Source organism: Phoenix dactylifera, chromosome 12, assembly GCF_051530095.1.
Source record: "Phoenix dactylifera cultivar Ajwa chromosome 12, Ajwa_hap1_PhDact_Kaust_v1.1, whole genome shotgun sequence".
In the NCBI taxonomy this organism is placed as follows: Eukaryota; Viridiplantae; Streptophyta; class Magnoliopsida; order Arecales; family Arecaceae; genus Phoenix; species Phoenix dactylifera.
In genome coordinates this window covers 22562787-22588119 of record NC_143201.1, presented here as the reverse complement: position 1 = coordinate 22588119, position 25333 = coordinate 22562787, and the positions used below count along the sequence as shown (strand labels likewise).

Below are 25333 nucleotides of genomic sequence, written 5' to 3'. Positions count from 1 at the left end.
CTATTTGACACAGAAGCGCCTCAACGACCTTATATATGTTCACTACAATCTGAGATTAAGGTTGAAATATATTCAGGAGGAAGTAGAGCTAAAGTGCACAGATCCGATCCATAGTGCTTTCATTGATGATGAGGATGATCCTATGAGAGGAGCAAGAAGAGTAAGCAGGCAGCAAGCGGTACGAAGGGCAAGAAAACTGCCCAGCACACCAAAAAAAACAAAAAGCACCTGTAGCCCCAATGGAGAGTGTCGAGAAGTCAGTTCATCCACATTCAGAGATCATAAGCAGCAGTTCTGATAGTCATGGATCTATTGGCTAAAAAAGAAGTGGAGAATATGAGATCACCGTTTATGAGACAGCTGCATGGTGTTCTTCGATTCACCGGCGTCCCAGTTTACGCATGCTACATAGGATAGAGACCATGATGCACGATCTAGTAGAACCCGCTAAGATCCGATTGCATATAGAAAACGGACTCCTCGAGGTCATTCAAGAAAACACGATGCAACTACAGATGACCTCACACATGAAGTAGATTCCATAGACGTATTAGATTTTGAGTCGTATGCTGGATCCTATTATCCGCAACCACAGGCATCCTATGATCCATACAAATACGGAAATAGATATGGTGCGTCTTGAGGCATCTTCCGATGGCTACTATCCTACGCAGTCTAGAACATCTTACATATCGAATTTTGTCGTCACTTATTCGGATGGGCCTCTTCATGGTTGTTTTATCAACCAGAGGACATCTCTCATAGCTAGAACTTTAGCAAGAGATCCGAGAATACTTATAACCTAGAGCGCGTTCCTTATGGGATGAACATACAAGGTTACAATGCCACTTCATTATAGTGGGCTGATCTGCCTCCTAACTATACTGATGATCCGAATTTCTACGAGAGGCATCGTCACTCGACAAGATTTTAGATATTGGTATGTATGTTGTACTTTAAATATATGTAATTGATTGTATTATTTTATATTTTTTACCTTACTACTTGATTTAAGGATATTTCAAGTTGCTTCTTGTAGCATGCAATATCTCACTAATTATTTTATGATTTGTATCATTTTAAAACAATAAGATACATTATTTAGCTTAAACTGAAATCATAAAAATATTAAAAAATCAAAAAACATCAAAAAATATTAAAAAAATAACAAATTAGACTTAAAATTATTGAAAAAGTTCAAAAAAATTGATTACCAATTAAATCAACTTTAAAAAACTCCACCAAAAAAAATGGACGGGCCAGTTTCAGTACGGGTCCGCCGACCGGTACGGATCCTGATGCCAGTTCAGCAAACCTTGATCTCCACTAATCAGATATTTCAAGTATCTTTAGTATGATTACAAGAGGAGCCCCAATGGAGATATATATAAGTGGTACAAGGGGACTCTTTTCTCCAACCCTCCAATATGGAATTCCAAATTCTATTCTAACTCAAAAAACCCTAACTACTTTCTTACTAACATCAAAAGTTCTTAAAAAAAAATTTCACAAAAATTATAACTTCCTAAAATTTACTAGTGTCAAACTTTCATAACTGAGACAAGAAAATAACTAATCATCAAAACTAGTCACGACCATACGACCGGGACCTGACCTGTGCAGCTAGAACTCGCGATCAATGCAGCTAGGACTTGCAATCTATGCAGTATCATGTGCATCCTAGGCATGGTCCGCCAAACTGGTATCGGTTGGCGTACCGATGGCCTACCGGACCGATTCGGACCGGTTCATACCGATGCCAAACCGATTTGCCTAGCCAGCGCGCCTGCGCGGGCACGCGTACCGGTGTGAAGCAGTCCGATTTCCACCAATCCAATGTGGTACAGGACTTGTACCGGTGCAAACCGGACCGATTCGCACCAATATGCCATTGTACCGCTTGGTTTCGGCCCCTTGAGGCTAGAACCATTTTTCACCGCCGTATCGGACCGGTTAGGAACTGAACCGGTACGGTCTGAACCAACCGATACCTGTACCGGACCGGTTCAGCATACCATAATCCTAGGCACTCCGACATCAATAAGTTTCTCCTAGTTCTACCAAAAGCATAAATATTCCATAGTATTGACAATTAAGAATGTGCGTATGAGCTTACAAGTTTGTTGAATGTGTAAGATTAGCATGCGTCTCGATGGTTGAAACCAGTGTTAGCCAAACCATACCAAACCAGATCAGTCAACCATCAGTATGGTTTGATATAACTGTTCAATTAATTCAACTGGGGCAATGGTAATAACCGATCATTCGACGCTCGATTTGTGGCTTCGCCCCTCCTCCCTCAAAGCCATAATGGTCTCTAACTCTCTATCTCCAGCCGACTCGACAAAAGATGCCAAATGCTGCCACGACTATCGATGACGAGGTCTTCTAGGTAAGTCTCTCTCTCAATGGTGGCGATGACGACCCCCCTCCCCCCGCATTGACGACAACATCAGCCTCTCCCTCCCTCTCTCTCCTCCCTTGCTCTCCCCCTCTCTCTCCCTCTTTTCCTCTCCCCTCCTCCCTCTCCCCCTCTCCGACTCTCCCTGTTCTCATATACTCCAAAACAATATGGTATGGATCTGTACCATGCTGAACCAATTATCGGCCATTACGGCCTCCGATACCGATTCAGCGAACTTAGTTGAAAGTTGAAACTATATAAGAACATGTTAAAGTACAATCTTTAAAGATATTTATGATGATTTATACCATTTTGTTTTATAGATCAGTTAAAATCTATGTTTATTAGTTTAAAACATGTATATATGCTTGTATAAAGTTGTCAGTGTTATATCATTAGAAAGGATAGTAAAAATATATCTTACATGCTAGTTCTAGACTATTTGTAGACTTCTCTATCTTTATATGCTGGCACATGCCAACCGTCAACATGGCATAGCATGGTAAGCTAACATATTGTGCTCCACACCTTGACAGGCATGGGCATGATACACTATTTTAATCCTTGGTTAATGGTCAGCTTCTCTCTAAGGGGACTTTGGTCTTTGGGCACCCTTAAAGGAAATCTGAATTAGATATAGCCACAAGTGAACATACTCCTTGTTATTTTGCCTACATACCTCTTCTTTCTCTTATTTTCTTTTCTTTTTTTCCTTCCTTATTATCTTCTTTCACTAATATTCACATAATCACATATTTTTTCCTTTTTTGCCTTCTATAAGTCTATCATTGTCCCTACAGTATAATGTATTTCAGATACACAGATTTTCTACATCTGAGAATCGGATAGCCTTTTAAGGCTAATTATTTGGGTAAAAGTTAATCATAGTATGCAGACTTAGGGAAAATTTACTCAAAACCTCTTCCTGTTGCTACACATTATGATACATCCAAGTGTTGTGTGTCATCAAAATCGAGAACAGATCTATTTGATTGTTAATTTTTTTTGTTGTTTCTGTTTTTTTTGTTTATCTTTAGTGGGTTTGTGTTAGCCTACAGCTGAGATCTTTTGATTCGGAATGTTAATAGATAGTATATTATGGTTTTGCTATTGTTATGAATATTAGTATTGAGTCTATTTAATGCTGTTTTGAAGTTATTATGGAACTTAATTGGAGTGAAAGTTGACCACTGGCCCTTTTCCCTTCTCCCCTCCCCCCAACCAATTCCTTCCACTCCTTTCCCTTATCCTTTTATTATTGAGGCCCTTATTCAACAAAGGCAGCAATCCGACGTTTCGAATCGGATATCGAACGGGAGAGCCTACCAATGGATCTGGGGATACAACTATACTCAAGTACAGGTTTAGGGGACGTAAAGACTATGCTGACAATTAGTTACGTTCAACGCTATAATTTGAGGAGTTCGACAACTCAATTAATGTGTTCTTCTTATTCTCTCTTGATCTATTATGTTCTCTTCTGCATATTGATTCAGATCTAATCAGATCTGAATTCAATCCTTCGTTGATATTGCGATATCAACATATAGCCTTTAAAGTTTTAAGTGGCTGCATCACATTACAAAACCACATCCTAGTCATAACAGTAGAGAGGGATTACAACTTTCATCCAAGTAACTACATTAGCTGAATACATGGTAAAATATTACCTTCGAGAATAGCCGAGTCCTTGTCCTAAGGGGCTGCAAAAAACAAGAGAAGATCAGAAGTAAAGAAGGAAAATAAGAACTTGATATTTATTTGAAACATATACAGTTAGACATCAAAAAATAAAGTTGCATTAATAGCTATCTAATAAAAATCATTTGCAAAGAAGGGAAAAAATATTTATGTGTTTGCTGGAACCATTTTGTAGTCCAAAACACCTAAATACTATGAATCTATATATGGGTGATAAATATTTATCCGACTTTCAGAAATAAATGTGAAAATAGTATGCTTTTGGTGAAAGAAAGAGTTGTTACTAGAAATTTTGCTAACTGTGCTGGAGGTGTACATCTAAAAGAATCTCTATCAGGAAGGATGAAAGATCATTCAATATGGGTGAATAAATAAGCTCAGAAAGGTCAAAGATGGTAAGGATGGAGGCAAAATGGAACCCAAATCAAACTGAATGAGCCAGAGGCAGAGAATTATGGTTCAAGGCATTAAACAGCCAAGAATATCATCAGATGAATGAAACGAGATGGAAAAGAACAAAAAAAAATCACAGGCAGAAAAGAAATGTAAACTGAACAAGAAGTGGTTTGGCTAAAGAGGTGATCCAACTAGAGTTGGATTGGTTAGAGAGAGAGAGAGAGAGAGAGAAAGAGAAGCATGACTATATTTCATGCCGTTCCAAGTGCTGGAGTAGCTACTTCTTTCAATTCCCAAATGCTGCAGTAGCTACACCCTGGATTACTTCAAATGGATATTACATGCTAAATCAGTCCTATCAGGAAAAGTTTGCAAGCTTAAGGACCTTTGACAACAAAAAGACCTCAGAAAAACAATTCATGAGCAGTAACTATGTGGATAGTCAAAAACTGATGGATAATTGGATTCTGGCATTGAAGAGACACCAACTATTCTCTCGGCCTCAAGCCAACGCAAATATTTTTTTGGCTTGATCTAGAGATAAGTTTGGTGATTGGCCAATAATGTAGAAGAAGATTTTAACATTGATCTAGAACATAATGGGAATATTGAAATTTGCAGAAATCAACTAATGGGGGAAATAGCATAAATCCATATACTAAACAATAGTTCAGCCCTCATACATAAATATATGCGAATAAAAGTGTGCGTGAAGAGATAGCACAATGATTCATGACCTACAAATAGTCAAAATTTGTAGCAACCAAGACCACATGCCCTTTCCGGTAGCAGGTAATGTTCTGCAAGGGCCAAAAATATCATGCCTATCTGTGTATTTGCTTTTTATCTGTGTATTTTGCTTTTAATCTTAAGCAAAGATGTATCCCATAATGCTACATTTAAAGTATGACTGAAGTAAATGCAAAATTGTAAATCAACTTAGTTTCAACATCTTTACCATATATTCTTCTATATCTTTCCCTTATTATGAGAACAAAACCCAAATTGCTAGTGCTATTTCCTTTATCATGTACAAGCAAAACTCAGTAAATGTTCACAACAACAAGTTTCACTCAGTCATCAAATGTCATTAGACCGTCAACCATGTTTCACAAACATAAGTATGCACTAATATACACTACTAATGTGCACTAAAATATGGATATGCTTGTTATGCAATAATGCAATGACCTTGACAGAGTAACTTCTATTGAACTCAAAATGCATCAAGCCGAAGATACTTAGAATAAGAAAACTAATATAAAATAAGACAGAAACCCATCGGGTGTCATGATACACAATAATTTACAAGGTTGATAAGAGGTATTTCATGATTTTCATCTCAAAAGAAGATATGTCAGCACTTACAGCCTCTGTACAGCTGAAAAGAAGGGTAACTAATGCTTTCCACTGTAGAAATGCTTCAAGTGATTGCCCCATCTGTATGCTTAAAAATGTCAACAAGGTATAATACAAATGAAGCAGGAAACATACACCAGCCGATAATTACCATGAATGAAATGAAAGCGAATTGCAGTTCCCCCAAAAGTAGATCTTCTGCACCTCCATAGTCTTTCATCAGTATGCTCTCTAATAAATTTGTCTGAGAGAATAGTATTTACTTCATCAATTATTAGTCAGATATTATGACATTGTTTTAGGAAGATGACCATTCTATGTAGTCAATACATGGACTTCAGTTAAGGTTACTGTTCATGAGAAATTTGTTGCAATAGGAAGTTTCGCAAAGTTCACATAACAAGTCATGGAAGTGACAGTTTCGGAAAAACAATATATGAAAGTTAATGGATATTAGGAGCCAAACTCTCTTAGGACAACATGAAAAGAAACATGAAATATACTACCGACACATGGTCCCATACAGCTAGGGGATATAGAGTTGAATTATAATCAGAAATCACCATGTAACCTCGAGGAAAAACTAATCACATTGAAGCCCCTATATAGAGAATGCTTCCTTTAGACGATTCTGGATTTCAACAAAATTTGCTTACCAGTTTCTGTTGAATTGTCATAAAACACTAAGGAATAGTTTGGAAGCAGGATAGAAATTCTGGTGTAACTATTTATTATACTTGGGATATAGTTAATTCCAATATCAGGTAGGATGTCTTAATTTGTGTTTGATAAAGTACTCTTATCCTCATCCAATAATTGTGCTTATTTTTTGGATATAAAACAAATATGCCCCTGCCACTTTTGATTACTTATTGCTAATGAAAAGTATTTTTGGACAAAATCCCTAATCAGGTGGGTTCAAATGGTTGGAATGCCTGGTTATGGGGATATAAGGAATTAATGATCTGCAGTGATCCATATTTTGACTGACCCTTCGGGATTCAGTTGTTTGACCCTAAACTTAGGCTTGTTTTTGGCAGTTATCCCCAAGATAGGACATGATAAGTGGCCTCTCTAGGGTTCTATTCTGGAATCAACTAGGCCTAAAAGAATCGAGACAAAAATGTTATTACTGTGCAAAATTCGCCGTACTGATACTAGACCCCATACCGGTGCCACACTAGCATAGTGTCGGTACAGTACAGTACGAAATTTTTTTAGTGTACCGAGGATCGGTACAGTACGCTCGATACCATCTAGTACGGTACGGTACGACATAACATGTTACTGTGTTACATCTTGAGGGAAAGCATTAACTAACCCAGCAATCCAATTGAACAAAAAAATAAAAGGGCTGCCAAACAACTAGAATGTCTTATTCAACTGCAGAGTCATTTAAATATTATCCACAACTTAGCCAAATTAAAGTTCATATGTCAGCACATGTCCTTTTGTAATCCCAAGCCTAACCCTAAAAATATCCATGTTATGATTCTTAAATGGCTTTAGTTACACAGCTCGACACCGTTGTAATTCTTTCTAGCTAGCTTTGCTTGCTATTATCCTCATTCTTCCCTTTCAATACATAAATTTGACTGCATAGATTAGACGTGCGCGAGGTTGGCCAACTTTGCGGATGATACGTGATTTTTGAGCAGTGTGGTGAGGATGTATTTCCAGCTATCAGGATTAGGATTAGCATTGAGGATTGGGTACATCTATAAACTCTCAGTTGAATATAAGTATCTAATTAATTAGTGAAGGATGACAAAGTTTGTAAAGCTCCTCTTCTTAACTATGTGATCCCTTAGAGGAAGTAATTGCACTGCAAATGGGAATAAAAAGTGTCACTCTCTCTTTCAGCAAAGCTCTCAAAAGCATAAAGAATTCCAAGTGGGAAAGCACATGCTGTGCTTAGGCCTTAGTTTCATAAGAGTTTCTCTTGACCGGTCGTGGATGTCTAATAAAGGTTCCACCAGTTAGAAAAGATTTTAACATCAGGAAAACATGTAAGGCATCTCATGCTCAAGTATTCAACAGACAGGGTTGGGAGGCAGTGGTCAATTTAGGCTGCAAGATCACTTAGAAGAAAGAGATCAAGAATGGTCAATGCAATAATATTTCTAGACCTTTGTTGGAAGAAGTTAGAAATCTAAATAATCAGATGAGGATAATTATATCTTAATGAGTGAGGGCTGTTTTGCATTGTCAACCAACAAGTGCCATCCATTTAGCATGTCTTTAATAACTATGATATAGAACCTTCTAAGATGATAATCAGATTTATTGATTTGATCTTCTAGGTCAATAAGCAATTTCTTTTTAATCCTACGATGCACCCTCCTTAGGAGACAATCTTCTTGGTTTATTGCATTATCTCTACAATCTCTATCCCACAAATGATCCACTTTGTAATACTCCTAAACATTTTTCAGACAGACTTCTTTTATTAACTTTCTAAATAAAAGTAGCATGTTTTGTTTAGATAAAACCACTAAATTCACTAATGGAAAAATAAAGAACCACCATTCACATAATCTTTCAAATTTTATATATTATATTACAACACCTCCTTCTTCCTAAAAGACATGAGAGGCATGCTTACCAGTTCCAACCCTTCAACCCTTGAGTATAGCCTTGAGTCTTGAACTAGATCCCAATGGGTATGTCAGGTAGCATTTTAATTCATTGGGTCAAAATAACATAGTACAGGTTACCTATGGAAGTATTTTAAGAGTTTTTTTAATTCATTTGGTCAAAATAACATGGTACAGGTTATCCATAGAAGTATTTTAAGGGTTAATTCATTGAGTCAGAATAACATAGGACATGTTATCTATAGAGGTATTTTAAGATTTTGTTACAGATGAGAGAGTTCGGCGTGCATCGGCTTAAGGTTGACTTTTGGATGGAAATGAAAGATCAGGGTACTCCTTTTATTTCTCTTATGCTTGGAAGGACAACCAATGTAATTAGGTTCCCCCATTGAAAAAAGTATTGTACAAATGCTAATTCTTAGCTGCTGTATTAGTTATTGGATATTGAATGAAAAGATGAGTGAACTTCAATCGAGTTTTTGTTAGCAGTAAAGAACATTATTATTTTGTCCAAACAGGGCAATGTACTTATTAGCATGAACAAAGAGAATTGATTCTTGGAAGTGCACACTACCATGAATCCTAAGTGGTGTTTGATTTCCCCGTTGCAGATTCATATCTAGTTCAGATGATGGGAAAACACCCTCTTCCATTATGATAATTGTGGCTTGGTTCCTAAAAATCATGATCTGGTCAAGGGTTAGTTAAGGCCTTTTAGATTAGCTGATTGACAAGAAGAAAAGTAGTAGAAGTAACGGATGATGGATACAACTTCAACAAAAGAAAAAGTACATCCAAGAGTATGCTAGAAGTAAGTTTACTAACCTTGGATAACATGGCAACCCTGAAATTAACTAGTAAAAGCATATCGTGCAAAGTTATTTGAAGAGACTAATCAAAAGGATACCGAGGATAAACCGGCAAGCATCAAGTTGGCACATCCATATCAATCAAATCTTAACAGCTTGACATTTGGATGCTTCAAATTAGACTGATATTTGTCAATGTGTATTTTTCTCTTCTTCAGGTAAATAATAGATCAATGCAATTCAATATGTAACATCCCACATATTCTACTTAAATGAATTGGAGAAAATACACAGAAAATTACTTTGTCAAGATTCAATGCTGTAAGTTCTTCCCCGAAGACATCTCTACTCTTAACAGCATTGGGAATAGTTGTGTAGTAACATCCTCGTTTACGAGATTCTTTTGCAGCATTGTTTGAAAACTTACTATTTCTTAACTGCTCCATCAAGCATCTCTCCATGGCTGTTTTAGGAGCTGTGTCAATTATTCCAGACTCATACGCTATTGTAATGTCTCCTCCAATAGGTTCTGCAAGTCAGATGAAAACTTAAAATCACTTTGATGTTATTCACTTTATAACACCTAAATTATCTGGGGTTCTTCAGAGAGAACATAAGTCAGGGAAAAATTTTACATGTGATATAACAAAATAACTAGAAAATAAAAGTGCAGATTAAGCAAAAAAATTTAAATTTGATATGCTCCACAATGAAGACTTCACAAAATAAGGTACCAGAGGTGACTGTGTCTCGTAAACTCCAAAAGTGGTCATTCTCCAATATTTTTTCAGAATATTTATAATGTTGATTTCATGTGAAACATGCCACAATATAGGACAATGTAGTAGAATCTCACTGCCACAATATAGGATAATGTAGTAGAATCTCACTATCTCCAACACATTCTGGATGTTGCAGAACTTTTGTCCTGTTCATGTAACAACTTTAAGGCCAACAGGACTTGCACTGATGAATAACTACGGAAATTTTTTCTTGCATGCCAACCAAATTGGAGTTTTAAGGTTTGCTGGAAGCGAACGACAGGGTAGTTACAAGTTAGAAGAATTTTGCATGCAGAATTTAGAAGATAAATGGAAAAGAAAATTTTGACAGAAGTTACATTTGATCTGAGAGCTTTACTGAACTTTGACCACTAAAAATAATTGATATAATATCATAACATGTTTTATGAGACCAAAAAAATTGACAAAACAACTCCTAGTGACTATGATGTCAGCATTGCATCAAACTAGCTTAGGACAAGAGAAAAATATAAGTAAAAGAGATATACCAATCCGTTCGATAACATTCTTTGTGATGTAAGTAGAAAGTTGCTTCCACGCTCCATGGTGGTCTAAAGCATAAGGCCCAAGTTGTTGATCAAATTCAAAACGCTTCACAGCATCAGAATATCTGTATTCCTATTGAAGTTTTGACTTTAGCAATGCAACTAACTAAGACTATTTTGCAGATAACAGAGTTAGTTATTGCATCCAAGAATAGAAAATATGTTGCAATAAAATTATGATAACAGATATCTCCTGTCAACAAATATTCATGATAAATCTTTGTGGAAATCCAACATACATATGAAACAATTTTGCAATATTCATGATGTCCAGCAACTGACTTGCACTATACCTTTTTGAACCAGAACACTGAAAATCTGAATCAATGCAAATCATGCACCTTTGGCTTGTTTTCATGTTGAGAGTGGAGACCACTTGGAACATTATAATTACCATTTAGCAAACAACATAATGAATGCATCCATAATTCTTACATAGCTTTTTAACAAGAAAGAATTTTCACAGCAAAGACTTTGTTGACTCACACTTACCCTAGGGATAAATGCATTTCCAAATAGCATCTGACATTCCAGCCATCCAAATTCCAGAACATGCTATAACAGCAGACTAAGTGCATACATTTATTTATAGAAACTACTTTTTCATGAAAAACATTGAAAAAAACACCTGAATTACTAGTGGTGGAGCATTTATACATGATTTTAACAATTTGAGTCTCTTGCTTTCTCTCTCTTTTCTTCTTCTTGTCCACCGCTATTTCTTATTAGCTGAGGGCATATATAACAAGTAGTTCTGCTATGGGAGATGTAAGATTGTGGGGCCCTTTAATTCTACTGGTCAAGCCAGTGCTTTAAAATGTGGTACATGTTACCATTACACCTGTATATGTGTATTCAACCCCTTGACCATATTGCGTTGCCTATATGCAATACTATATGCGATCATACCACATAGGGACCAAAAAGGTGGTCCACTTGGCATTGCACAGCCGCATGTATGGCCTGCTTAGTATCGTACAGTTTCATAAATGAACCCGCTTAGCATTCTAAAGCAACATATATGACCCACTTTTATAGGGCTCATATAGGTGAAGCAGATTCAAGCTGATAGTGATTTCAGGTGGGCTTAAAATGGCTATTAATAGGGCTAAAATGCTGATTATGTTATAATCATTGCTGTTCGGTAGTAGATACTAAGTAATAAGCACTTATTAGCTGCTAGTGTTATTAATATTGATATTATTCTATCAATAAAAACTTACTGTAATTATTGTTGTTTTATTGTACTTAATATATTATATTTATTTTTAAATAGTTAAAAAAATAGTCATCACATGTGTACCTGTATATGCAACCTACATACTGCATATGCACTATGCGACCCGCATGCTGCAGTCCCTTGACCACCGACATACCGCAGCCACTTTTGAAACAGTAGGTCATGCAATTACCAAGACATGATCACTGATCGTATGAGGATTCTTAGCTGGGTTTCAGCAATTTAGTTAAAGAAGAGTCTTCATGTCTTGTGACATGAGAAGACAATCAACAATTCAAGCCCATATGGTGGATACCTTAAAGTACTGTGATATCTTGTTCCAGCTGTTGTATCATTCAAGAGATGATGCCTAATCATTTAAACGGAGCCAGCTGTATATACTTGGTTTTTGAGAGCCGGATTGTCTATGAGATTTCAGAAAATGGAATAAATACATCCCATTCCAAACGAAATCAGATACCATCTAAATGATCCAATTTGATATTAACCATTTTATTGTCAATGGATAACTCGCATGTAATCATGAGTAAAACCCTTCTTTTTTCTTTGGCATAAGAGATCGAAAGTCCACCAATTCACACATCGAAAATCCAAAGCATAGACACAAAAGTGAGATTGGTCTCTTGACCTTTGATCATTGTATCATCAAAGCTAGAAAGCAGCGATTAAATCAGGCCGCTCTATTAATTTGGATTTAAACATCAAAAGCTAACTTGATTTTAAGCTGTTGGATGTTAGAACCATTTTGCGCTGTCAGATTAAGGGATTTCATTCTTGTTGACAAGCAAGATCAAGTTTGGTCCCTAGCACTGGTCATTCAGTGGTGGGCCCAATCATCAAATATACAAAGTTGTTCATTGTAGCTGGCACCAAACATAGTTGAGACCTAATCTCAATGGTCATTCATTAGTGGGGGGCACCATCATCAAATACGCAAGGTTGTTCCTTGCAGCTAGGCACCTAACATAGTTGAACTAATCTAAATGATTCATAGAATAAATTGATTCCAACTGCTAGCTAAGATCCATTAGGATTGATTGGAATCATAATTAAGTCTGCACTATTGAATAAACAAGTTCCATTTGTGCCATCAGAGAAATGTGATTCAATTGTAATATTGGAAACACAAAAGCTAGAAGACACCATTAAACAAGGTATATCTCATCTGAATCAATTATAACCATTCACTTCGTTTTTAAAATGGGTTATGAGCCCTTAGATCAAGACCAGTCTCATTAGACCAAATCCAGTCATAGAATCAGTTCAAGATAATGATTGTTTCCATATTCATTCAACCCTTGGTCCACATCAAGATGGTAAAAAGGAAAATATTATTCAAACAATTCCATTAGTAGTAATGTCATATGATTCAACATGAGACGAAAATATTGTTTGTTTATAGATATCAAATTGGTTGCATTAGGCCATAGTTGGATCTTGTCTACATTCTTAAATTATCAAAAAACAAAAAACATGACACTATTAGTGATACAAAATGACAAATTGTGGTGCATCTATCCATATGAGCAAGGTCCGCAATCTCGGTACCGAGTACCGTATTGGTATAGTACGGTACACCTCTGTACCGAAATACCGCTCTAACAATTTTTTTCAATTTTTATCTCCGTATGCCTCAATACAGACCAGTACGCACTTCGGTATGGATTGGTACGCCTCGGTAAGAGCGGTGTGAGGCTTATACTGACTTAAAGTTAAGTTTCATACCAGTTGGCGTACCGGGCGGTACGGGGTGGACCATGCACGAGATTTTTGTATATATTTCATATAATTGCACTACTCACCAGAATGAACTTAAGATTTATCAACGAGATATTTATGATATATAACATATTAAATCATTTGACGGCAGACACTGAAATGTAGCTTGCTGCACTAATCATTCATGCACCTTCAATCATCAATATTATCAAAAATGCTACATGAGGTTGATGCAACTATGATGCAAAACTTTTAAATAGTAATAAAATAATAAAGCCCATCATATCGTATTTAGAGATTTTAACATGCACCATGCAAAAATCACTTAAGATAAATGGCAACCTCATCTTCTGAAAGTTTCATCAACTGCTCCTCTTGCTGATGCCACCTACGAACAACCACCTGTTGAACTCATAGATCAATAAATCCCACCATGCATCAAATGCTACATAAGAAAAAACTTCAATATTTTACAGTAAGAGAAGCATGTGCTTTTATACATATCTTCATTCTTTTTCTTAAACGCTCTATGAAGATTAACTATTTTTTGGGAGAGTTCATTTGATATGATAGCCTAGCTGATCTTAGCATTATTTACATTTAATGAATCTGGCTACCATACACACATGAGCACATATGCATGTTCTCCTGTCTGTATGCATGAACAAACAAACAGAATACAAGCATCAACCAAGTTGTTTAGGTTAATCCAAGACATACTAGCAGTAATACTTAAGACTCTAAGAAAGCAAAGAAGCAGTTTATCCAGTGGTCATATACTGCATCTACATAAAGATTTGGAAAACACAAATACATAGCAGGAAAAATATGAATATGAGTACCTCAGCAGGTTGAGTAGTAAGGAAGAAGCCAACGGTTGGCGAAAAGTCATTTCCTTCCCTATATAAATAACAGGAAAAGCAGAAAGTAATTCAGCATGTCAAGGACATCAGTAAACAAATGATTCATCACTAGATCAATATTGCATGGGTGCAAGAACAAACATTTGCCACCTTCAGAAAACAAATATGACAAAATTTCCAACTTCAATAGTACAAATCAGTTCTAAACAACATTGTTTGAAACCCAAAATACATTTGCAAAGTAATATTGCTCTTGGATGTATTTCAAGCAAAAAGTCCCTTTCATTTGGTAATCAATTCAGATCAATGATAAATTTGCCCCTCATTATAGGCAGAAAGGGATCGACTCCTTATGTCATCCCAGGCCAGAGCTTATCATAACTTAGCTATCTTGTGATTATACCTAACCTAGGCCACTTAGAATTTTCAAGCTGCGGCTTAGGCCTAACCTGGATTGACTCCTTATGTCCAAAACTCAACCAAATTTCAGCAAGGCCCCATCAACTTGCATGAGGGAAAGGGAGGGAGAGAGAAAAAGGAGGAAGGAAGAGAAATAAGTCTTGTTGCTAACTGCCATTGGGATTTAGCTCCAAAAAATCATTATATAATGTGTGGCCATGACAGCAGTGACCCACCGTCGCCTAGAAAGAAGAACAGGGAAGCTACAACAAGGGGGATTTAAGGGTTTTGAACTTTCAGCCCTCTCATTAAGTCTTGTTTATAGAATATAGAAAGAGGATGTTGGATATTAGAGAACCAGCAGTGGCAGCGACACCACATGGTGAGTGCAGCAGGCAAGTGAAGATGGAAGACAAGCAGCAATAAAGTAAGCATGGCAAGTGGCCTAATTACACCTAGGTAATGTTCAAGGATGATTAGCAGGGATCCATGCCAGATTTTCTCTTGCTTTGCTATTTTTTTCTCTTGTTCCAATCTTCTCTTGCATTTTTGTAACAAAAGAGTTCAAAAAGGTTTCCGCATGTTTTGCAATTATCATTGTCCAGACTATTTCAATATTAATCTTAAAAGCATTATTTCCAACAATAACCACCCAAAGGCATATATCAGCCATCAATGCTGACTTAAAACTCAAGTGTGTATGCATCTGCTCGCCACTGTTTAGCTTACTTTTTTGATGGGGACATCAGCTAGGTCCCCATTTTATTTGCATATTTGCTTATTGTTATTTCTGGATTTATTTGTGTTTAGGGATTTATTTGTGGTTTATTTTATTCTGGGCTTATTTTCATTTTAGGGCTTATTTGTGGGGAATTATTTTATGTAAGGGGTTTATTTTAATTGTTCTTATGTGGCCCTATTTAAAGGGAACTTGTAAGCTGATTAGGGTTTTCAATGCAGAATTAAAAGACTTCTTTCCCCACGTTTCCTCTTCTTCTCTTCTCCTCCCTTCTCCTTCTTCTTCTCCTTCTTCCTCCTTCTCTTCTCCTCTTCTCCTGCTTTCATTTTAAAATTAGTCCGGCATCAACTTGGTATCAGAGCAATCGGTTTTGCTTCTACTGCCAAAGCCCCGATCCATCAACAGTTTTCTTTCCCTCGGTTACCATCAACAACAAGAACAGGCCCCTTTCCTCTGTCAGTCCGCTCACCAAAAAAAAAAAAAAGGGGGGGTCACTGCCGAGTCTGTGAAGACCCAGATCGACAGCCACCCGCATCCAAACCTTCCTCTCTCTCGGTCTGTGTTTTCACCAGAGCAAAAAAAAAAAAAAAAAAAAAGGAAGCTCCCCCGTGGCCGAGCAGTTCCACTGTGCCCCTCCCTGCCGCAACCACTTCTTTCCTTCAGATTCCCCGGAGGCCTCCCTGCAGCGCCGCCTCTGGCCCTCCACCGGAGCCTGCAACCGACGCCACCACCACCTCTGCCGCGTCTTCACCATCGTGCCACCACCGGTGTATGGCCGAGCGTCGCCGGATTCCTGGATTTCTGTGGCCGCACGAGTATTACGCCGTACGTCGACCACGGACACCGGAGCGCGTTGAAGGACCGCGTGTGACTCCCACTGCCGGAAAGAGGAAGAGCGTCGCCGATCTGTTGGCCACCTTGTCCCTCGGCACTGTCGACGCACCCGCCGACCACCGCGCGCAAGATTCCGGCCGCCACCACGACCAGCCACCGCCTGTCGCCGCCGACAACGGAGCCACCGTCACATTGCCGTTCGGCCGTTCCGCAACCACCACCGAAGCGGCCGGAACGCCCTCCCGAATCGTTCGGGAGGTTGAAGAAGGATACGGGTGGTAACGGGTAAGTTCTAAACCCGTTACCCCAAACCCGTTAACCCGGGTTCACATCCAGTAAGTAAAAAAAAAAAAAAAAATCCCGTAGGATCACGTGACCTGCACGTGTTTCCAAAAAAAAAAAAAAAAAAAAAACAAAACTTACCTCTGTTTCTGTCGAACGGAAACCCTAGGGTTTCCGCCGCCGACGCCACTGCCGCCGCCCCTGCCGTGCCATCTCTGCCGCCGACGCCTTCTCCTCCGTCAACCGAGCCGCGCCGCCTCGCCGCCGCCGTCCGCGCCGCTCCCGCGACCGCCTGATTGCCACCACCGTCCACTCGGCCGCCTCCCTCTCACGGTCAGCCACAGCGACCATCGCCGAGTCGCCGCCGCCGTTGCCGAGCCGTGCCACCTCCGCCGGGCTCCGCCTCCACCGAGCCTCGTCCGCCGCCGCCGCCGTGTCCGCCGTCACTGCCGTCGTGTCCGCCTTCACTGCGACTCGAAGACGTCTCCCGTGAACGGCACCGGACCCACGCCATCCTCGCCACCGCCACCCCGAGCACCACCACAGCACCTCCCCGACTTCGGCCGCCATCCCAACCGTCGCCTCCCTCATCTTCTCTCCCACTCTGCCTTTTCCCCCCCCCCTTGGCCCTCCATCCTTCCTACACGAACCAAGGCCAGCAGCTCCAATCCCACCGACTCAGCTCCACCCCAGCAGCTTTTGCTCCCGTCTTGGCCCAAGCCCGTGCGCCATCATTTAAGCGCGGTCCAGGCCCAAGCGGCTGCAGGTCCGATCTCAGGCCCAAACCAGATTGCTCATCAGCCCATTTCAACAGCCCAGGAAGCCTTGTACTGTAAATGCAGGTCCATAACTCCAGCTAGCTCTACCCGGCGCCAACTTCGTGTCCGAGACTCCACGAGCAGACGATTCTGGTCAACTGCATTCACCACAGGTAATAGGTTCTTCCTACTTTGGGGCTTGCTTATCTAAATATGTTCTAGTTCTCTTGCATGACAGCCTTATTTTGAAACTTATTTTCTTGTCAAACTGCAAAACCTAGAACATTTTCCACCACACCCGTCCTACCCACCAATTAAATCTAAATATTAAATTAGCACACCTTAGTGTCAGGACATCATCAACATCCATAGATCAGATTACTTTCAGACTTTGAATGACCGTAAAACGTGTTTGCAACCTAATCTCTTATAGTGACTAATTTTCTACTTTAATTCCGAAATAACCAAGGTACAAATTAGTAACATTTAATTTTAAGTTATTTTTGTGAAAAGTTGCTGATTTCCGAATTCATAGTAGGTTGCATTAGTGGGTTGCATCAGTAGGTTGTCCTGCATTACCTTTAGACAATTAGGGTTCATTAGTAGTATTGCATATCATATCACCAACTAGAGTAGCTCCTGTATGCCCACCCGTAGTGGTAGGGAGTACCTCCTCACTGACTCTCAGACCCCTTCATCCACCATGGACCCCAGAGTCATACAAGATATCCTGGAACAATTAGCTGCAATACGAGCTGATAACGACGAATTCAAACGTGAGATCCGTGCCCTAGTACAACACCCTAGGACTCCGGAACCATCATCCCCAATCGCAGCTTACCCCGAGTTTGGTTTGACCACACCGCCTGCAGCTTTTCCCCATCCCCCTAGGAACCAACATCATCCTGATCACCAGCGCGATCTTGACGAGAGACTACTTCGTACCGTGCGAGTAGAAGCCCCCACATTTGCTGGTCAATTAGAGTCGAGCGTGTACCTTGATTGGAGAGCAGCCATGGATAATTATTTTGAGTGGTACGATATGACTGAAGATAGAAAAGTACGGTTTGCCAAAATGAAGCTTATTGGGCAAGCTCACTGGTACTGGCATAACGTTGAACATCGGCGTGAGACCCAGAGGCTTCCACGCATCACCACGTGGGAGGATATGAAAGAGAAACTGAATGAGAAGTATCTGCCATTCTCTTACCGACAACGCCTTATGGATAGATGGCAGAAACTAACTCAAGGAACTTCAACTGTTGCCGATTACATTGCACAATTTGAGGAGTTTCACATGAGGTGTGGTGTAATCGAAGAGGAGACTGTTACTCTTTCTAGGTTTCGGGCAGGACTCCGTGAGGAGATCCAGAAAGAATTGATCCTCCGAGAGATTACTACCCTTGGCCAGGCATACCAATTGGCTCAAGATGTGGATAGTTTTTTACGAGTCCCTGTGGTGAGACGTACCAACTCTCGGTTCGTACCCCCAGGAGCCCGACCTAATCAAAGCCATCTCCCACAACCCAGACCACTCTCCAACCATCCTTCACAGCCCGGTTCTAGCCAAACACCGACTAGGACGTTCCCGATGCCTGTTCAAAGTACATCAACTGATAAAGGAAAAGGCATATTAGGGTCCAACCCGCCCTTACGAAACCAAACCCAGTGTTTCAGGTGCCAAAAGTTTGGCCATATTGCGTCCCAATGTAATGCCAAGACTTATTTAATGACTGAACTGGAAGCAGGAACCCAGGATACTGAATGTGTTGAAGAAGTCTATGAACCAAACATTGAGGATTTTGTAGATGACTTTGGAGACGAAAAGACCGGGTTAGAGTTTGTTCAGACTGAACACCAAAATGAGCCCACTGATAGGAATGACCAAAACCATAGGCTCCATGTGGTGAGGTGCACACTAGCCCAAACAAAGACCGAACAAGACTGGCGAAGAACCTCCCTATTTTATACACTCATTAAGATCAATGGTAAAACATGCAAAATCTTATTTGATAGCGGAAGTTGCATCAATGCCATTGCGTCTGGAGTTGTTTCTCGCCTTGGCCTAAAATCTACCCCTCATCCTAATCCATATAAAGTAGCCTGGGTAGATAAGACGTCCATTTCGGTTTCAGAAAGATGCCTTGTCCCGATTCAATTCCTATCTTATAAAGACGAGATTTGGTGCGACTGCCTTCCGATGGACGTAGGTCAAGTCATCTTAGGAAGACCTTGGTTATACGATAGGGACGTCACACTTCATGGTCGGTCAAATTCGTGTAGTTTTATGTTCCAGGGTCGGAAAATTATATTGAATTCATTGCCTCCTAGAGAGCCCGTACCTGAGAAGAAGAGTGCTACACCACAAAAGAAAGAGTCACTCCACATCATTACTTCGAAAGAGGTAATGAAAGATATCGAAAGCCATTCACCTGTGTTCGCCCTTGTGGCCAGAGTTATTAATGTGGAGTCAAATGTCGAACACCCGGCCGCCGTAGTTCCTCTGTTGGAGAAGTTTCAATCTGTCTTCCCGACTGATCTTCCAGAGGCACTCCCTCCAATGCGTGATATCCAGCACGTAATTGATCTCATTCCTGGAGCGTCACTGCCAAATCTTCCCCACCATAGACTCAATCCAAACGAGCACACTGAACTGAAACGCCAAGTTGACGAACTCGTCACTCGAGGGTATATTCGTGAGAGCTTGAGTCCATGTGCTGTACCTGCACTCCTCACTCCCAAGAAAGATGGCTCTTGGAGGATGTGCGTAGATAGCCGTGCTATCAATAAAATCACAGTAAAGTATCGTTTTCCCATTCCTAGGCTGGACGACCTTTTAGACTATATGTCTGGTGCTACAGTTTTTTCCAAGATCGACCTAAAGAGTGGGTACCACCAGATTCGGATTCGTCCTGGGGATGAATGGAAAACAGCATTCAAAACCAAAGATGGACTCTACGAATGGTTAGTAATGCCTTTCGGATTAACAAATGCTCCAAGTACTTTTATGAGGGTGATGACACAGATCTTTCGACCTTTCTTGAACAAATTTGTCGTTGTATACTTTGATGACATCCTCATTTATAGTCAAACTCAAGAGCTCCATCTTTCACACCTACGGCAGGTTTGTGAAGTCCTGCAGAGAGAAAGCTTCTTTGCAAACCCTAAGAAGTGTGCCTTCCTGACTGATCACGTCACTTCTTAGGGTTCATAGTATCTTCCAAGGGTGTCTCCGCTGATCCAGAAAAAGTAAGCGCGATAGTCGATTGGCCTGAGCCCAAGACCTTAGCCGAAGTACGTAGTTTTCATGGTCTGGCTACTTTCTATCGTCGCTTCATTAGGAATTTTAGTTCAATAATGTCTCCTATCACAGATTGCATGAAGAAAGGAGACTTTATCTGGACTAAATCGGCATCCCAAGCATTTAAAGATATTAAGCATAGGATGACCGAAGCACCTGTCTTGCGGCTCCCTGATTTCACTAAGGTATTCGAGGTCGCATGTGATGCCTCTGGCGTTGGCATAGGTGGTGTGTTAAGCCAAGAAGGTCACCCTGTCGCGTTCTTTAGCGAAAAGTTAAGTGACGGCAGGTTGCGTTATTCTACCTATGATAAGGAATTCTATGCGGTAGTGCAAACTTTGCGACCTTGGCGACACTATTTGCTACCGCAAGAATTTGTCCTGTATTCAGACCATGAGGCTTTAAAGTATCTCAATTCTCAAAAGAAATTAAACTTTCGACATGGCCGATGGATTGAGTTTCTACAAGCCTATACTTTTGTGCTGAAACATAAAGCTGGAGTTGAGAATAAGGCTGCCGATGCGCTCAGTCGACGGATCTTCCTCCTATCCATGATGAGCACTGAAGTAATTGGTTTTGAAAGGATCAGGGAACAATATACCACCTGTCCCGATTTTAGTAATGTATACCTGACCTTACGAGATGGAGTAGAGAGAGAGCACGATGATTTCTTTTTACACGATGATTATCTCTTTCGCTCCGACCGATTGTGTATTCCTCGAACTTCTTTGAGAGATTTTCTAGTATGGGAAGTACATGCTGGAGGACTGTCTGGGCATTTCGGGAGAGACAAAACCATTGAGATGGTGGAAAGACGTTTCTTCTGGCCGAGTCTCAAGAGAGACGTGGCCAAGATCGTCGCTCAGTGTCGCACATGTCAATTAGCCAAACAACGTAAACAGAACACTGGGCTTTACACTCCACTACCAGTTCCTGATTGTCCGTGGCAAGATGTTAGCATGGATTTTGTGTTAGGGCTTCCACGTACCTCGACCAAACATGATTCCATTTTTGTAGTAGTGGACCGGTTCTCTAAAATGGCTCATTTTCTACCATGTTCTAAGACTTCTGATGCTTCTAGAATTGCGAAACTCTATTTTGACGAAGTCGTTAGACTCCATGGTCTCCCTAAATCTATTGTGTCCGATAGGGATGTTAAATTTATGAGCTATTTTTGGAAAACTCTTTGGCACATGATGGGTACCAAATTAAAATTTTCCTCTGCCTATCATCCCCAAACTGATGGCCAGACCGAAGTTGTCAACCGAAGTCTAGGGAGTCTTCTCAGATGTCTGGTAGGTGAGCATACTAGGACTTGAGATCTCGTGTTACCAACTGCCGAGTTTGCATATAATAGTTCGGTCAATAGGACCATAGGCATGAGTCCTTTTTGAAGTGGTGAATGGTTATAAACCTAGGCAACCCATAGACTTGATCCCCATGTCTCATCAACATAGAGTCTCTGAGTCTGCACAATCATTTGCTTCACACCTGCATTCATTGCATCAGGAGATCAGCAAGCTTATTCACTCTAATAACTTAAAATATAAATCCTTTGCTGATTTGCACCGCCGTTATAAAGAATTAAATGTAGGTGATTCAGTCATGGTAAGAATTAGACCTGAACGACTTCCTTCGGGGACGTTCAAAAAGTTGCAATCTCGTAGTGCGGGACCATTCAAAGTCCTAAAGAAAATCAGTTCGAATGCGTATGTTGTAGATCTTCCTGAAGACTATGGGATTAGTGCGACATTTAATATTGAAGATTTAGTCCCATACAAGAAATCAACATTCATTCCTTCTGACCCTTTTGTTGATACATCCACTGTTGTTGATCACCCTGCTCTAGCACCTGCTAGTGAGCCTCCACCTCCACAGTTTCATGCACGCAGAGAACACATAGAACATATATTAGATGAGCAGGTTATATCTACCAGGAGAGGAAGCTACCAACGTTACCTTGTTCGGTGGAAAGGTCGACCTGAATCAGATGTGTCGTGGATTTCGCGAGCTGAGTTGCAGCGCCTTGACCCGGATCTTCTGGAGCAGTACGACAGCCGCCCCGATTTATCCTCGACGGGGTCGAGTTTTTCTCACCCGGGAGGAGTTGATGGGGACATCAGCTAGGTCCCCATTTTATTTGCATATTTGCTTATTGTTATTTCTGGGTTTATTTGTGTTTAGGGATTTATTTGTGGTTTATTTTATTCTGGGCTTATTTTCATTTTAGGGCTTATTTGTGGGGAATTATTTTATGTAAGGGGTTTATTTTAATTGTTCTTATGTGGCCCTATTTAAAGGGAACTTGTAAGCTGATTAGGGTTTTCAATGCAGAATTAAAAGACTTCTTTCCCCACGTTTCCTCTTCTTCTCTTCTCCTCCCTTCTCCTTCTTCTTCTCCTTCTTCCTCCTTCTCTTCTCCTCTTCTCCTGCTTTCATTTCAAAATTAGTCCGGCATCATTTTTCCTCAAAAGCAATACTATAGAAGTTCACAAAAACTAATCATTTACTGGGCCATGCAAAAGAAGAAGGCAAGTACAAGAAAAAGCCAACATATATTATTGATACATGAAAAATTACCAACTTGACTTATTGCTTAGCTATACCATGAAATGAGACCAAAGTGAAAATATTCCAGCTCTTAGGAAGTTATGCTTACTTGTTTGAGGAGCTATAGTAAATGAAATGTGGACCAGGCGGGATCATTTTTATGCCTTTGAAGTTAGGCCCCACAGAGAACATCTGGAAAAAGAGGGGAAAAAATGTATACATGAGTTTGAAACAAATAGTTTCAACAAAACTCGGTGCCTTTAATACTGCAAATCTTTGAAATAATATGAGCAATTCATATGCACTATACAAATAATCAACTAAATATATCAAAACTCTAGAAAACATATACAGACACATGTAGATCCTATACTTCCTAGGCTAATGCTTCACAATATTCAGGTCCCAGAAGGCAGCTGAATAGAAAATGAGAGCTACTGCAATATTCAATATGTCATCAAATTTAAAATAATGGCATACACCTCATAATCAAAAACAGGTACAAATTGTAAGTATTACAAATTATTTTCTCATAAAATAGCAGCCTCAATATGATTATTCAAAAAAATTATATACTTATTTAGTGGTTAATTCTTCGTTGTCCACTATCAGCTCTGAATAAAATCAGAACTGTAAGAAATCATAGTGGACCTTACAATTATAAATCATTATACTCTCCAAAATATGCAGGGCTTACCGGTGCATGCTTAGGGTTCCTAGCTGTAACCGGTAGGCCCTGCCTCTATTTATTGCAAAATTCATATGCTTCAGTTACAAGTTAACAGAAAGAACTTACAGCATGAACTCTTGCTTCAAAGATCACCCTACTGCATTTTGTCACATTACAGAGTAGTGAGTCCAACTTCAAGCATCTATAGTCATAGGTTTGCAAGTTGAACACACGTCAAAAACTTAGAAACTTATCGGATTCATTTATTAAGAATCTTGAAAATCAAATGGCTCTTAGGCAAATCCCCTCAAATAAAATTAATTTTTGGCTTTAAAGGTCCTATACAATCTAAAATTTTAGATAATATTGCTAGATTATCGTGCACTTTTCTCCCCGCTACACGAGAAGACGCTAGTGTACCAATTTAATGGAGAGTACCACCACCGACAGACCTATCCACCTCCTTTCTTTTAAATCACTCTATTATATTATCATAGCAAAACTCAGTGCCGTTTCTTTCAGTCACCAGTATTTAAAGAAATTATACTTTACCATGATAATAGAATTATTCTCCGCCAAAAAAATTCCAAGAAGAAACCCTAATCAACCAAAACGTTAGGCAAACACAGGACATTATAATTTCTTGTAAATTCAAGAATCCGGATTCTATCAGCCGCATCTTTGTACAATACCTAGTGGAATTTCGCCCTCAAATCAAGAACAATAAGAAAATCATCAAACTGGACTCCTTAGTTTCGCAGGAAAGGAAAAAAATCTTTAGGATTTCCAAGATTTGAGAGAGAGCAGAAAGAGGACCTGGGTGTCGATACCGAAGAGAGTGAACTGCGGAACGTCGAGGAGGAGAAGAGTGGCGCCCTTCTTCACGAGGTCGAGGGAGGTTTCTTGATCCATCTGGAGGCCCGAAGCCATAGCGGCCGTCGCCCTTGCTCTACGTCGCCTGTCCTCGCTCTGCCGGTAATCGGAAAAAAAAAAAAAAAAAAAAAAGGGGGTTGAAAGGAGGGAAGCTCCGAGAAGACGGAGAGATGGACCGAGAATCTTCCAGATATTACCGTTGATCCGGTTCTCGGGTTGGGTTTCGTAAAGGGAGGTACGAATCTCGTCGCTGCGCGTGTTAACCACGCCAACCCAATGGACGGCGAATGATACCTGAGAATTAATTTTATTGATCAAGATTTATATATGATAAAACATGTATAAGTTCAGAACTAAGTTGATGCTCAGCTCATTGCAAAATATGGTTTCATATCATTTTAGCCGTCAATATCATTTTAAATCATATATCTAAGATCACGCTAATCTGGTTAAAAACTTTGGTTGAGCCAGCCGGACCTAAACTGCCCCAA

General features: G+C 39.8%; 1 protein-coding gene and 1 long non-coding RNA gene across 4 annotated transcripts in view; both read right to left on the bottom strand.

Annotated features, from left to right (window-relative positions):
- LOC103718997 (AAR2 protein family) overlaps window positions 1-25131 on the bottom strand; it is a 32450-nt gene extending 7319 nt beyond the window's left edge. Inside the window, exons 1-9 of one of the 3 annotated variants that reach the window (XM_088709131.2) lie at window positions 24786-25131; window positions 23409-23491; window positions 14416-14473; window positions 13916-13975; window positions 10558-10687; window positions 9569-9795; window positions 6012-6104; window positions 5870-5941; window positions 4075-4107 (exon numbers count right to left, since the gene is read on the bottom strand). In XM_088709131.2, the coding sequence (XP_088565257.2) occupies window positions 4075-4107; window positions 5870-5941; window positions 6012-6104; window positions 9569-9795; window positions 10558-10687; window positions 13916-13975; window positions 14416-14473; window positions 23409-23491; window positions 24786-24899 (870 nt within the window). In that variant the 5' untranslated portion in view covers window positions 24900-25131. Of the gene's footprint in view, window positions 1-4074; window positions 4108-5869; window positions 5942-6011; window positions 6105-9568; window positions 9796-10557; window positions 10688-13915; window positions 13976-14415; window positions 14474-23408; window positions 23492-24095; window positions 24167-24785 lie in introns of those variants that run through there. The other 2 variants (XM_088709130.2, XM_088709129.2) reach the window with 2 other exon arrangements.
- LOC149751562 (uncharacterized) lies at window positions 22101-22694 on the bottom strand. Its single transcript, XR_016397945.1, has 3 exons — window positions 22556-22694; window positions 22371-22475; window positions 22101-22240 (listed from the first exon to the last, which is right to left on the bottom strand). It is a non-coding gene; the product is annotated as an uncharacterized LOC149751562 (long non-coding RNA).
- Window positions 25132-25333: the final 202 nt, after the last annotated feature.